This window comes from Typopeltis vanoorti, chromosome 19 (genome assembly GCF_054136105.1).
Source record: "Typopeltis vanoorti isolate ZY-2024b chromosome 19, IOZ_Tvanoo_1.0, whole genome shotgun sequence".
Taxonomy (NCBI): domain Eukaryota; kingdom Metazoa; phylum Arthropoda; class Arachnida; order Uropygi; family Thelyphonidae; genus Typopeltis; species Typopeltis vanoorti.
In genome coordinates, this window is record NC_143567.1 from 90,191,605 (window position 1) to 90,207,220 (window position 15,616).

Genomic DNA, 15,616 nt, shown 5'->3' on the forward strand with positions numbered 1-15,616 from the left:
GAAGCTGTTATATCTAATGTAGAATATCAGCAAAAGTACTGAAGCCACAATGAAAAATTGTGGAAAAACAGGAAGATAGTTCCAGACAAGAGGCTTAGCCCGTGTCTGTTATTCTACATTAGATATAACAGCTTCCTATCTACTTCATATATACTTCTTTTATATATGCTGAATAATATTAATGATAACGAATATCTTTGTCTTATCCCTTTACTGATTTTGGCTTTTGCTCTGTACAGTTGTCATTATACACTGAATTAGCTTTGCATTAGGAACACTTTCTCTGATTTACATATTCGGCACGATAATGAAGTGCCACATGATATCAACGTCAAGTGTGGCTATTATAAATGAGCATACCTATTCTCTGTATGTAATCAGTAAATGCCAGCCAGTAGTGCGGAAATGTGGCAACGTAAGCCAGTTTGACTGTGGGAAGATAGTTGGGTGCCTAGAGAGCAGGTGCCAGTATTTCGGAAACAGCTGCACTTGTTGATTGCTCCCATACTACTGTATCAAGGGTGTACCAGGACTGGATTAACCATGAATAGGCATCCAGTAGAAGGGTTCACGTTGGTCAGCCATGCATGGTTGATCATAGAGGTGAGTGTCAGGTGTCACAACTGGTATCGCAGCAACAGTGCACAGCGGTCTCAGTTTTGGGAAGAGGGAGCCAAATATTGGGAATAGGATGAATGTTCCAACAATTCATAGTGCAGATCCCTTAATTTTCCCATTGCCAAAACAACCTTTGTGGGCAGATGCATTGTTCTGATGAAAGATGATTTTTTCTTCTGCAAACTGGGTCTTTTCTCATGAATTTTTTCATCTAGTCTAGTTAAAAGATCAGAATAATATTCCCCGGTTATTGCTTTATCCTTTTCAAGATAATTAATAAACAAAATGCCTTTAGTATCCCAAAACACTGATGCCATGACCTTTCCTGCTGATGGAACCGACTTTGTCTTTAGCACTGAACAACCGGTTTCTGTCCACTGTTTTGACTGCTGTTTTGGATTCTGGTGTGTAATGGTGAATCCAAGTCTCATCCATAGTAATAAATCGACACACATAATTACTGTTTTATTCTTGTTAAAACGCTCCAAGCACTGTTCAGAGATTTTCATGCGAGTGCTTTTTTGATCTGCTGTGAGAAAGCATGGCACCCATCTTACGCGCAAAGCTTTTTAATTTGCAATTCTTCATGCAAAATATGTATCCTACACGTTCTTTTGAAACGCCTTATAGTCTCAGCAATTTCATGCACTTTGACTCACTGGTCATTCAATACCATATTGTGCACTTGATCAATGATTTCTGGTGTTGTTACACTTTTTGGACGTCCTTTACATGGATCATCTTCAAGGCTGGTACAGCTATGTTTAAACTCGGCAGCCCATTTCTTAATTGTCAAAAATGAAGGAGAAGAGTGCCCATAAACTTTTATGAACTTTGAATGAATTTCTTTTGGCGTAAAACCTTCTTTTACAAAGAATTTTATAACCACATGATACTCAATTTTATCCATTTCAAGAGATACAGATAACACTTTTGCTTCAGACAGTTGTATAAAACAAACTACTTGATAAAATGACTTGCAATTTCACATGGATGCTTATGACAGATGTACCAACTTAGGGAAAAAATCTTGCGGATAGTGTTGCCATCTATGGTCGAGGCCAAGAACTTTTCAGACCACCCTCATATTTGTCATAAAGTGAAAAACTCATCCTGACAACCTCTATTTGGCCTGAATCCAGTTTGTTTTTCACCAAGCTTTTCTTCCATGATCCTTCTCGACTGTTTCTCAAGTATATTTGCATATACCTTACCAGGAACACTTAGTAGAAAAATACCTATGGAATTTCTCTACTTATGGATTGGATGGATTGCCATTGGATGTTATGTGTGCAAACAGTGTGAATGAATTCAAGAACAAGTATGGTGCGAATAGTATGGCCTCCCTCGATGAGTTCCTGACTCCCTAGCGGTTTCTCTTAATAATAATATTTCACTTCCATTACCAAGTTGGTTTAAATATGACATTATTGAGCCTGATTCTGGTATGCTTTTTAAAGTACTAGGAAGGTTTTAATTATTTTGCCATTTACTCTTGATCTCCCTTCATGGAGGAGAAGGAATCATTACTGGAGTATCCCTCATTATCACACTCACAAAGTTCTTTAAACTGCGATTCCCTCTGAACTCTTCACACTCTCAGGCAATACATTCCACCTCACCAGCTGCTTTTCAAGCTAAGGCAAAGAATCTATCCTTGTCCTCTTTGTTCAGTCTCTGTTCATATGGTTTCCAAAGTGGATTTGCTAACAATTTAGGTGGAAGATGACTTATTGTCTGGTGTGAAATCACCATCCTTTGCTCTAGAAACCAACCATGGGCTAAGTTCCATGCTTGGTCTCTGGAGAAAGGTTTCTTAATTACCTAATCCTCACTCTACTTATGGTACTAAAATGTGCCATAGGTTAGTGTCAGTAACAACATTATTGAGAATAAAAAATAAGCTTTTAATTTTTTTTAATTTATTCGAAAAGCAGTTGTGAAGATATTTATATAGTACTGATTTTGATTTCCATTTATTGCAGATCCCTTGAAGTATTGGTACAAAACATAGAAACAGTTGACGCGAAGAATGCTCTTGTTTCATTACCTTTGCATTTGAAGGACAAAATATTTCATATACTATGCAAGCGGGGAATGTTAAAAGACGAAGATATTCATTTGGTAAAAATAACTCTATAGAGATTTATTACATTAAAGAAAAAGATGCTGTGTGTTTTAAATAAATAAATGAAACTGAAAACAGTTGCCAAACATTTTGGCAACTGTTTTCAGTTTCATTTATTTATTTATTATGATGCCAATCAAATATTATGATTGGCATCATAATATTTTCAGATACATAAGTGATGTGTAATTGATATTTTGGCTTTCAAAAGAAATGGTCCCCTCTAGCTCTCCCTGGTGTCTACCAAGTTCCTTGTGACTGTCATTGTTCTTACTTTGGACATACTGGATGCTCTGTTGAAAAGAGAATATATATATAAAAAAAAAATTACTCTTACATTAGCAAAGAGTAAATCTGAAAAATCTGGCTTAGCACAGTATACAGTAGATACAGACCACAACATCCTATGGTCTGAACACTTACTTCATTGATGTTGATTTCTTGTTTAAAGAAAGCACTGAGGCCTAACTTCACTGTCTGCACTTAAGTTGGAATGACTGATTCTCCCTATCTAAGATATGGGAAATTCTTATTCTAATCACACATCAATAATTTTTTTTTTAAATAGCTAATGAATTATCAATATTGCAACATTTCCTCAGTTATACCATTGCATTATTTTATGTATAACATCACTTTTTCAAATCAATCCATTTTTCACATTCTACTTTGTAATTAACTATTGTTGCCACTGATGATGGCCTGTAATATTTAGTCTGAAACATATGACCTTAAATAAATATTATTACTTATTCCTTTAGTTTCATTTGTTTTCATGTTAATCAAAGAAACCTCTCATGGCACAAGTATCTCTCTTGGGAGGTTGACAGTGTATGTAGGAGCTTTTACTATTATTATTATTGTTCCGGGCAACTCCAAGGAGTCGACAGACTCATCGAGGGAGGCCCTAACATCATGTCAAGAACAACTATTCGACATTGACATAGTATCTCTCATCCTTGCCTTGAACTCATTCACGGTCGTAGCACCCACAACAGACTCTGGAAGCTTATTCCACTCATTCACCACTCTCCAAGTAAAAAACCTAGCTCTAACACCCTTGTCAACCATGCTCCTGCCCAGCTTCCATGCATGGCCCCTAGTCCTCCCACCACCAGTCATATTTTCAAAGATATCTTCTGGATCAATCTTGTAGAAACTCTTCAGTAATTTGAAAGTCTCAATCATATCAACCCTCCTTCTCCTATCGTCCAATCTCTGCAACCCACAAATCTTCAACCTATTCTCATAAGGTTCATTCCACAGACCTTCTATCATCTTGGTCACTCGTCTCTGGATCTTCTCCACTTCCTCCCCATCACGAAGAAACCCTGGCCCATAACTGAGCACAGTAGTCCAGATGGGGTCTTATCAAGGCTCGATACAGAGGAACAACAACTTGTTTGTCTCTGCATGTTAAAGTATTTTTCAGAAGCCAAGTGATTTGATGAGCTGATTTAGTCACTTTTGCAATGTGCCCCCTAAACTTCAATTCCCTATCCACCAACACTCCCAAATCCCTGGCCTCATCAATCTCCTGGAGTACGGTTCCACCAATGCGATATACTGCTGCTATTCTTTTCATCCCAAAGTGCATAACCTTACACTTTGCAACATTAAATTGACATCCATTTTTCCTAGTCCAGTCCTCCAAACTATCCAAATCATCCTGTAACATTTTGACATCCTGTGCACTTACAATTGCTCTACCCAACTTTGCATCATCAGCAAACAAGTGAACACTTCCTCTTAAATCCTTTCCTATATCATTGATGAACAAATTGAAAAGCAGTGGTCCAAGAACAGAGCCCTGCGGCACACCACTAGTCACAAGCCATCTTTTAGACTCCACTCCTGCATAAACCACTCTCTGGTATCTCTCCTTCAACCACCCTCCTATCCATCTCACCAACCCTATATCTATCCCCATCTGCTCCAGTTTACTGATTAGGGTTCCATGTGGTATCCTGTCAAAGGCCTTGGCAAGGTCCAGTAGTTCACTGTAAACCCATTACCCCTATCCAGTTCAGCCGTCACTGTGTTATAAAATGTGAGCAAGTACTGAGGCATGATCTACCCTTCACAAAACCATGTTGTCCCCCATACAATATCCCATTTTCATCTATCCAATCCTGTATTCTATTCTTGACTAATTTCTCTAAGACCTTCACAATGATTCCTAATATGCTAATCGGCCGGTAATTTACAACAGCAGTCTTGCAACCACCTTTATGCAGTGGAACTATTTTCCCCTCTTTCCACCCCCTCGGGACTAACCCAGACCCGAGACTCAAATTAAACAAAATGGTCAAGGCTACTGACAATTCTTTAGCTGCTTCTTGTACAACATGAGCTGGTATACCATCCAGTCCCATGGATGTATTGACATTTAGGTTATGCAATAGACTACTCACCTCCACTTCATTCACCACAATTACCGTATAATCTACTGGTTTATTCGTTTCTGCAATGTCACCACCTGGATGATATATACTTGCAAAGTGCTGACTCAGTAACTCAACTATATCAACTGATTCAGTTACCTCCCTACCATCGGCATTCTTTAAAATCATTGTGCCATGTACATTTTTCCTTTTACTTGCTACATATCTAAAAAACTGTTTAGGATTCTCTTTAGCCTGCATGGCCAATGTTCTTTCGTAATCCTTTTTTGCTTTTCTTACCACACTCATTACCCTTCTGGCCTGCGCTTTATACTGTTCATGTGCCTGCCGGTCACCTTTCTCCTTAAATTCCCTCCATAGTTGTTTCTTTTTTTGCAGCTCAAGCTTAATGGTGTTATTCATCCATTTAACCCCTAGTTGATTTATTATTCGGACTCTAGGTATACAGTTAGCCATTGCTTCATGCAAACACTTCTTAACTGCCTCCCATGCACTATCAACCTCTAGTCCTTGCAGTTGTACATGCCAATGCACTGAACCAATCAAACTCCTAAACTTGTCATACTTTCCAGCCCGATAATTCCACATGTACCCTGTCTACTAAGAAAGGACATATGCCAAGTTATAAAACAGGTGAGGGTGCCTAAAAGAAGCTATATCTGACTTCATCCCCCAGAGTTAAGAGAATTAATTGCATAGGAGTTAAATGGATTTATAACATTCTATAAAGGCTGCATAAAAAGAGGATATTGTGGATCCAATATCTTGAAAAATTATGATGAGACTGGAGCACTATAAAGAGCAGCTAGGTTATGGAGGAAGGTGAAATCAGATCATGGAAAGGAGTTAGCTCTGAACAGGACAAAGGAAATCCAAGAGGCTTATTGCTATGTAGCAAGTAAAGGAAGAATGATTATGAAAGAATAACTCAACGAATGTTGATGGTGTTCAAGTATGAGTTATTAGAAATAGCTGAGTTATTAAGCATTCACTTCATATATTCCAGGCAGACCCATTAGCCATGCTAAGCAGAAATAGTTGAAAGAACAGAGAAAACTCGACAAGAGCTTGACTCATAGAGCAGTTGGACTAAAAGGGATATCAGTGCAGGTGCCGAGGGCAATGAAAACAGTTAGCGATGCTCTTGACCCAGTTGTTCAGCTTGAGTCTTACACATGCCTGATTCCTAAATTGAGTAGAAAAAGACCAAGATAATTCCATTATACAAAGTTAGAGCTAAGACTGATGCAGTGAATTATAGACCATTTAGTATCTCTGGCATGGTCAAAATTTGCAAAATGAACTCTGACATGGATTGGGAAGTAGTTAACAAACAGGTATCAGAAAGTGAAGTATAGTGGTGGTGATTCTGAGAAGAAGAGTGATTAGTGGTGTACTGGCCCACAGGGTTCTTTATTTGGACTATTGTGGTTAAGCACATATAATGATGATATTGAGAAGAGTCTTGAGTGTTATATTTAGGTATTTATATCTGATCTACACACAAAAAGTTGTTGCAAGAACTATAGCATATCGGTGTCATGTGTGGGCATGAGAGGAAGAAGAAAGGAGAATCTGGTCTTTTTTTTTTAACACCTGAAGATTGTATTCTTAGGGGAAGGTAGTGTCTGTGTGTGTGTGGGGGGGAACACAGTCGAAAAAGCCCATATAAAGATATTCCTCTTGTCACAATTAGAATCAATCTTAGATTTTTCCAATTGAAGAGCACAGTGTTTCGTTCTTTGAATGGTGTCGTTAATAATGCTAAGGTAGGGAGAATGTTAGCCTGGTTGGCCAAGTGGTTAGCGTATCCACTCTCCAGCCAAGAGGCTGCAGATTTGAATCCTACCAGAGGCATGGATGCTTGTGTTTTTCCCACTAATTCTGTAGAAAGGGCATCTGTGACCCTACTACTTCTAGCAGAAGGCTTCACTCTTAAAATCCAGTGAGGTTTGGAAGTGACCATATGGCATCAAAATGATGTTAATGATAACTAAGGGAGAGCATTGAGGAATATAGCTGACACGGAATCCTATGTGCTGATTTGAACAGATTAGTTATATGGGAAAATGACAGTGAATGTAAGGTTTTGTTATACATTTTGGATGGAGGACATACAGGCAATGTGTTATATTAATGGGGGTTTGTTGGAAGCAGTCATGAAGCTAGAGACTTGGGAATTATTGTGGACATTGAGCTAAAGTTAAGGAGTCTGTACTAAGATGGTTCAGTCATCACATTTGGATAACAGCACTGTTAAAAGAATACTAATTTACAGGAATAAGGAAGCTATTTTCTCTCACTTTTCAAGGTTTGATAAGTATTGGGATTATTGTATTCAGATATGGTTATCTGGATTCCAAGGAGATGACACATTTGAAAACATTTATCAGTGAGTAACCAGTATTATAACTAATCTGTGGAATCGTACATGCATGTGAGCAATAGACACTTTAATAAACAGAGAAGTGGAGATAAGCAAACGTACAAGTTAGTATAGACAAGTGAGATTTTGCACTTTCTGCTTGTGTAGACAGAACTTGGGCTCATCCCTGGAAGCTGGCTAGAGGTTGTTGTTAGAAGTGTGAAGTCCAACATGTAGAGAGTGTTTGAAATGGGCTGCTTTTGGTAAATATGTTTATGGAAAGATTATAATTGGTATTTAAGTATCAGTGCTTTGATAAGTCCTTGGACTAGAAGAACATTCATAATAATATTATCTCTCTCTCTCTCTCTATATATATATATAGAGAGAGAGAGAGAGAGAGAGAGATTTGATGCTAATTATGTATAAAGACTGTCTATGTTGTTCATAGTCTTTTAACCCTCAATGTTTAGTGTTTTTTCTTTTATAATGTCACCTGAAGAAGGCTGTTACAGGCCGAAACTAGTAGTGTGTTTATATTAAAACCTTTTTAATTAAATCTCGGTTCCAGTCATTCAATTTTTTTTCATAAAAAAAAAAATATATATATATATATATATACACACATACACATATTAGGGGGACCCCCCCTGGTGTCTATGGCACCCAACCCTTCGAATTCTGGGCTGGTAAGACAAAAAACGTGACATAAAAACGTTTTAAATTTTGGCTTGTCTTTTTATATCTATAGAGTAGATATATCAGTATTATGCAATTTATATCTACTCCATTTCTTAGTGGTTCTGATCCTGATTTACTTTCTTTAGCTGGTGAATGATAGAATGCGTTGTCTGCATTTCAGTGAATGCAAAATTACTGATCTTGGCTTGAAGCAGTTAACAGTATGTACAAGTGTGTTGAAATTGGACTTAAATGCTTGTGATGAAAGGACTGATATTTCTTCAATTGGTAATGTATTTCTTTCTTTTTACATCTAAAATTTGTAAAAAAAATATTATAACGCTAATCATTTTTAATATTTTGAAATAACAATTTTTTCAGACCTACAATATTTGCAAATTTAAACTAAATATTTAAATCTAAATGTTTAAATTTCAGTTTAAAACAAATATTTCATATTTAACATTCATCATCATCAAATTCCTGTCATGTATCCTAATTTCAAAAATATTTTTATTATTATTATTATACAGGATATGATAGTACAACATGAAAAATTTACATCATTACTAACTTCCTATCTACAATTTTCCTCCAGATCAGTCTGTTACCTCTCAAGACTCCAACATTCTCAGATCTTATATTTCTATCTTCTAAGGAGGCACTTATTACCATATAAATTCACCTATATCTTGGTCTTCCTCTGGGTCTTTTTTCCTGCTAACATGGCAGAGGACATGCTAATCTTTCCTTGCCCATTCTGTTTATGACCATGCCACCTGAGATTAGCTCTGCTGAAGCATTCCTGGATGCTGACGATGTCGAGTTCTTTCTTAATATATCCTCATTTTTAATATGATCTTTCCATTGATGCCATCTGTTCATGCCCATAATCTTTCTCAAGACTCATATCTGTGGTCTGTAGTCTTTGGTCAAGTGTTTTATGACCCAGTTCTCAGATCCATAAGTTAAAATTGGTTTGAACACAGTCTTGTATACAGCTAATTTAGTGTTTTGAGTAATTTCTCTCTTATTCTATATGAATTTATTCAGTTAACTTCTTACCATGCCAGCTTGTTGATTCTGTTGTCTATTTCCATATTTAATTTACCACCTTCACTAAAAATTGTGCCTAAGTAGTTGAAATGTTTAACTTGTTCTATAGGTTCTCCATTCACAATGCAGTTGATATTTTCAATGCTTCTGCCTATTTTCATTGTCTTTGTCTTGTTCTTGCTGACCGTCGTACCATATCTATTAAAACAGTTATTCAATTCAATGAATCTTGCAGACTTGTAGCAGATTTATTTAAAAGTATAACATCATCTGCATAAAGTAAAGAGCTAATATTAACATCTCCAATCTTGATATCAGGTTTAATACTAGTTTCCTTCATAAATGTGATCCATATAGATAATGAATAACAGAGGGGATAATGTACATCCTTGTCTCACACCAGATTTAACATTAAACCATCTTCCTGTACCTCCTTCAATTCTAACTGCTGACTTACAACTCAAATAAATATTAAGTATTGCTTGATATAATGCCCTCTTCAATACTGTAGGGTATTGAATAGCTTCTCTCTTCGCACCTTGTCATATGCCTTTTCCAGATCGACAAAACTTAAATACAGATCTTTGTTATATTTCCATGATTTCTCAACTATGAGGGTGGTCTGAAAAGTTCTCGGCCTAATAATGAAAAAACGAATTTATAATTTCAAAATTATTATTATTATTAAGTTACACCTCCAGAGACTCATTGAGAGAGGGCACCTACTCTATAATTCTATCTCCACCACTCAACTACCATCATCTACACTAACACCACTAGTGTTTTCACAATCACAAACATCCATGCCCATGGCAGGATTCAAACCTGCAGCCTTTAGGTTGGAGAGCGGATATGCTAACCACTCAGCCAACCAGGCCGGCTATTTTTCAACATAATCTCCCTTAAGATTAATACATTTATTCCAGAGATGCTCCAGTGCCATTATCCCATCCCTGTAGTGGTTGTCAGTAAGATCTGCAAAATACTCCTCTACAGCTGCAATCACCTCTTGATTCGAAAAAAAAGCTGACCAGCAAGGAAGAGTTTTAGTTTTGGGAAGAGATAGAAGTCAGAAGGAGCCAAATCTGGGGAATAGGTAGATGTTCCAACAATTCATAGTGAGGATCCCTTAATTTGTCCATTGCCAAAACAACCTTTGTGGGCAGGTTCATTGTCCTGATGAAAGATGATTTTTTCCTTCTGCAAACCGTGTCGATTCTCACGAATTTTTTCATCTAATCTGGTTAAAAGATCAGAATCATATACCCTTTTCAAGATAATTAATAAACAAAATGCCTTTAGCATCCCTAACCACCGATACCATGACCTTTCCTGCTGATGGAACCGACTTTGTCTTATTTGGCAATGAATAACCAGCTTCTGTCCACTGTTTTGACTGCTGTTTGGATTCTGGTGTGTAATGGTGAATCCAAGTCTCTTCAATAGTAATAATTTGATGCACAAAATCAGTTTTATTCTTGTTAAAATGCTCCAAGCACTGTTCAGAGATTTTCGTGCAAGTGCGTTTTTGATCTGCTGTGAGCAAGCGCAGCACCCATCTTGCACAAAGCTTTTTCATTTGCAATTCTTCATGCAAAATATATCCTACATGTTCTTTTGAAATGGCTTATGGTCTCAGCAATTTCACTCACTTTGACTCGCCTGTCATCCAATACCATATTGTGCATGTGATCAATGATGTTTGGTGGTATTACATTTTAGGAGGTCCTTCATGTGGATCATCTTTAAAGGTGGTACGGCCATGTTTAAACTCGGCAGCCTATTTCTTAATTGTTGAAAATGAAGGAGAAGAGTGCCCATAAACTTTTATGAACTTCGAATGAATTTCTTTTGGCGTAAAACCTTCTTTTACAAAGAATTTTATAACCACATGATACTCAATTATATGCATTTCAAGGGATACAGACAACACTTTTGCTTCAGACAGTTGTATAAAACAAACTACTTGATAGAATGACTTGCAATTTCATATGGATGCTTATGACAGATGTACCAACTTAGAAGAAAGAAATCTTGCTGATAGTGTTGCCATCTATGGCCGAGGCCGAGAACTTTTCGAACCACCCTCATATTTGTCATAAAGTGAAAAACTCATCCTGACAACCTCTATTTGGCATGAATCCAGTTTGTTCTTCACCAAGTTTTCTTCCACGATCCTTCTTGACTGTTTCTTAAGTAAACTTGAATAAACTTTACCAGGTAACACTTAGTAGAGAAATACCTATGTAATGTTCACATTCTCTTTGATTGTCATTGCTTGGGTACTATGAGAGCTTTACTCGAATCATCTGGAATTCGTCCCTCCGTCCAGGCCTTCTGAACTGTGCGGTGCAGCCACTGTAAGACTTTTATATCTCTATACTCGAGCAATTCTGTTCAAATATCAGCAACTCCAGCTGCCTTTCCACATTTCATGCCTTTGATGGCTTTTTCTACTTCAAGTATGGATATGCATTTCTGACTGCATGACTGTCCACTGTGCTATCACTACTTGTTTCATTTAGCAATTTTTTCAAGTAATTACTCCATACTTCAAGGATATCTTTTTCTCCAGTTTTCATGTCACCTTTATCATCTCTAATTCCTTTTACAGCACTGTGTCCTCCATTTCTGAGCTTTTTCAACAGCCTCCAGAATATTTTGTCACCTCCTGATATTTATTTTCTATGTTCTTGCCAAAGTCCTCCCATGACTTTTGTTTAGCTAGTTTTACACAATGTTTAGCATTCTTGCATTTGTCTCTGTATTCTTTAAGAGCACAAGCTGACTTATTTGCCAGGAACTTTTGATATGGTTTCTTCTTTTCCTCCACTGCCTCTCTAACTTCCTGTGTCCACCATGGAGTTCTGATTTTTCTATCCTTGCAGACAACCTCACTACATGCCTCTCTGGCTAAATCAATCAGTGTTTTCTTCTGCCACTGAATCTCCAAGGTTTGGTTTCTGTTCTCCAACTTTTTCATTTTTTCTTCAACAGTGTTTGTGTATTTTAGTCTACAGTTCACATCTTAGAGCTGCTCAACTTTTATTCGCTTTAAAACTTTCTTACATGTCATTCTTTTCAATATAAAATTCAATTTTATCCTGCTCAAGACTAAATAGTGATCACTTCCAATTTCAAATCCTCTGGACACTCTGGTGTCCTGGACCAGGGAGTTAACATCACCATCGACAATAACATAGTCAATGAGACTTTTCTTATTCCTTGCCTCTTCTCTCCATGTGAATTTGTGCACATTTTTATGTTGGAACATGGTGTTAGTAATAACAAGTGCATATCATGAGCAGAAATCCAACAGATATTTGCCATTATTATTAGCTTTGCTCTTTTCTCCAAATTTTCCCAAAATATTTTTGTGTCTGACAATAATTTCCATATTGTCTGCTATTTAGATCCCCAACAAGGACCAACTTTTCCTTTTTCATTGTGTCAGTTGCTTTCTCTAAAGCCTGTTCAATGTAAAAATTCCTCTGCTTCTTCTTTAGCAGAACCTTCTGTGGACCATAGGCACAAATAAGTCTTGTCCAGTTTCCCCATTATGATATTTGCCTACATCACTGTACTGCCTGCCATTCAAGAAGATTAGTCTCATATTTAGTGTTGAATACTATGGCTACTCCTTCTTTCCTTGATTGTCATTGCCTGAATATAACATTTTGTATTTATTGTTCAGAAAGATCTTACCAGTTTTTGTCTTTATTGTTTCAGTCACTCCTATTATGTTGATCTGGTACTATTCAGTTCCTCAGCTAGCTCCATTTCTTTGCCATTCAGGCTTCTTATGTTGATAGTACCGATTTTGAACTCTGGTGATGTTGAGTTGGGGTGTGCTTTCAGATTTGTTCCAGTAGCTGACTTTTTGCTGTTTGACCTAGTTCCTTGGCAAAAACAACAGGGGGGTTCTTTGTATAACTGGGTGATCATTAGAAGTATTCTACTGGATATTTAATTTAATTATTATTTTAATCAATTCAGGTGTATACTATTCATGAGTAGTATTCGCACTTAATCTCCTACGTGTTCCCATCTTCCCTTCATATCCAGCAGATTTTACCTTTCTATTATTAACAGTACTTACTTGTTTTGTTTACTTTATGCTAAATACTAGATGGTATTCACCAATTAGAATCATGACACCAAAATTTGGTTATCTCTAGATTCAGAAAAATGGAAATTAATGCTATTCAATTATAGTTTGATTCATCTACCTGCAGAGTTATCTATTAAATATTACTATGAGATATTTAAGTGCGGGATGCATTGTTTGGATAAATTTAGACTTAGCTCCATGCGACTTTTACCTTTTTGCAAAGTTGAAATCCTCATTGAAGGGCACCCATTTTCAGTCAGTGGAGGAGGTAAAAGAGAAAACGGCAGCAGTACTGAAGCACATAACACTGGATGACTTGCAGCACTGTTTCCAACAATGGAAAATTCATATGCAAGGGTGTATACATAGAGGGGGGGGAAGTATTGAAGGGGATAACAAGTAAGTTGTACAATTGTAAAAAAAAAACACATTTTTTAACCAGTCTCGTTATTTAATAGCCACACCTTGTATGGTGGAGCAATATCAAGGAGGCAGAAGGTTACAAGTGGGATTCCACAGGACTCAGTACTAGGACCTGTATTGTTTAACCTTTATATCAATGACATTGTCAATGGATTGCAGGAGGATATTCAGTTGTTTGCAGATGATGTGAAGCTGGGAAGGGTTATTAGTAATAGTGCAGACATGATGTCCCTGCAAGAGGATTTGAATAAACTAGACAGATGGGCAAATGAATGGGGTATCAGTTTAATACAGCAAAATGCAAAGTCTTGAAGTTTATGATACATCAATGGAGGCTGCATACTCGATTTTAGGAGCTGTACTGGAGGAATTAGGGGGAGAGAAGAGATCTGGGGTTGATGATTGATAGAAAACTAAAATTCAGGGAGCATATTGCAAAGGTGGTGAAGGTAACCCAGAGGATTGCTGCTATACTGAGAAGGACGCTGACCTACAGAGATAAAATAGTTATCGTTCTATTGTATATGATCCTGATCAGACCACTTTTAGACTATTGTTCTCAAATTTGATTCCCCAGATTGGAAGGGGATAAATTAACTGTGGAAAGGGTACAGAGGCAGATAACAAAGATGGTTTCAGGACTGTACAATGTTAGTTATGAGGATTGGCTGAGAGAATGTGGACTGCAGAGTTTGGTAGATAGAAGAAGGAGAGGTGATATGATTGAGACTTTTAAACTTTTGAGAGGTATTTACAGGATTGGCACTGGGGAGTTCTACTCGGTGGAACAGTGAGAAGGAGCAATGACATGGGGCCATCCCTGGAAGTTACGAAAGGAAACTGTGAGCAAGAAGATGAGGAGTGGTTTCTTTGCATAGAGGGTGGTTGAACCATGGAGTGCATTGCCTGATAGAGTGGTGAGAGTAAGAATGGTCAGTGAGTTTAAGGAGTGGTATGATAGACTTTGTGTTTCTTAGGATGGACCTCCCGTGATGAATCTCTTGTCTCCATGGAGGCCTGAATGATAATAATAATATGAACATCAAGATTAACAGTATAAAGTAAGTTAATTTATAATATTCATTAAGTGTTCAAAGGAATTTTTAAATTATAATAATAATGGCAAATATCTGTTGGATTTCTGCTCAGGACATGGACTGGTTATTACTAACACCATGTTCCAACATAAAAATGTGCACAAATTCACATGGAGAGAAGAGGCTAGGAATAAGAAAAGTCTCATTGACTATGTTATTGTTGATAGTGATGTTTTCTCCCTGGCGCAGGACACCAGAGTGTACAGAGGATTTGAAATTGGAAGTGATCACTATTTAGTCTTGAGCAGGATAAAATTGAATTTCATATTGAAAAGAATAACATGTAAGAAAGTTTTAAAGCGAATAAAAGTTGAGCAGCTCTCAGATGTGAACTGTAGACTAAAATACAGAAATATTATTGAAAAGAAAATGAAAGAGTTTGAGAACAGGAATCAAACCTTGGAGATTCAGTGGCAAACTCTGAAGGAAACATTGATTGATTCTGCCAGAGAGGCATGTGGTGAGGTTGTGTGCAAGGATAAAAAAATCAGAACTCCCTGGTGGACACAGGAAGTTAAAGAGGTAGTGAAGGAAAAGAAGAAAGCATATCAAAAGTTCCTGGCAAATAAGTCAGCTTTTACTCTTACAGAATACAGAGACAAATGTAAGAAAGCTAAACAGTGTGTAAAACTAGCTAAACAAAAGTCATAGGAGGACTTTGGCAAGAATATAGAAAATAAATATCAAGAAGGTGGCAAAATATTCTGGAGGTTGTTGAAGAAGCTTAGGAAT

At 37.1% G+C, this 15,616-nt stretch overlaps 1 protein-coding gene across 4 annotated transcripts in view; it reads left to right on the forward strand.

Annotated features, from left to right (window-relative positions):
* The window catches only part of LOC150096328 (protein AMN1 homolog), a 164,024-nt gene that overhangs the window by 27,389 nt on the left and 121,019 nt on the right, over window positions 1-15,616 (forward strand). For all 4 annotated transcript variants that reach the window (XR_016549951.1, XR_016549950.1, XM_090409358.1 and 1 more), the window contains exons 2-3: window positions 2,604-2,742; window positions 8,344-8,485. Coding sequence is in view for 2 of the 4 variants with exons in the window: in XM_090409358.1 (XP_090265484.1) it covers window positions 2,604-2,742; window positions 8,344-8,485 (281 nt within the window). In the remaining 2 variants the exon portion in view is untranslated. The remainder of the gene's footprint in view (window positions 1-2,603; window positions 2,743-8,343; window positions 8,486-15,616) is intronic.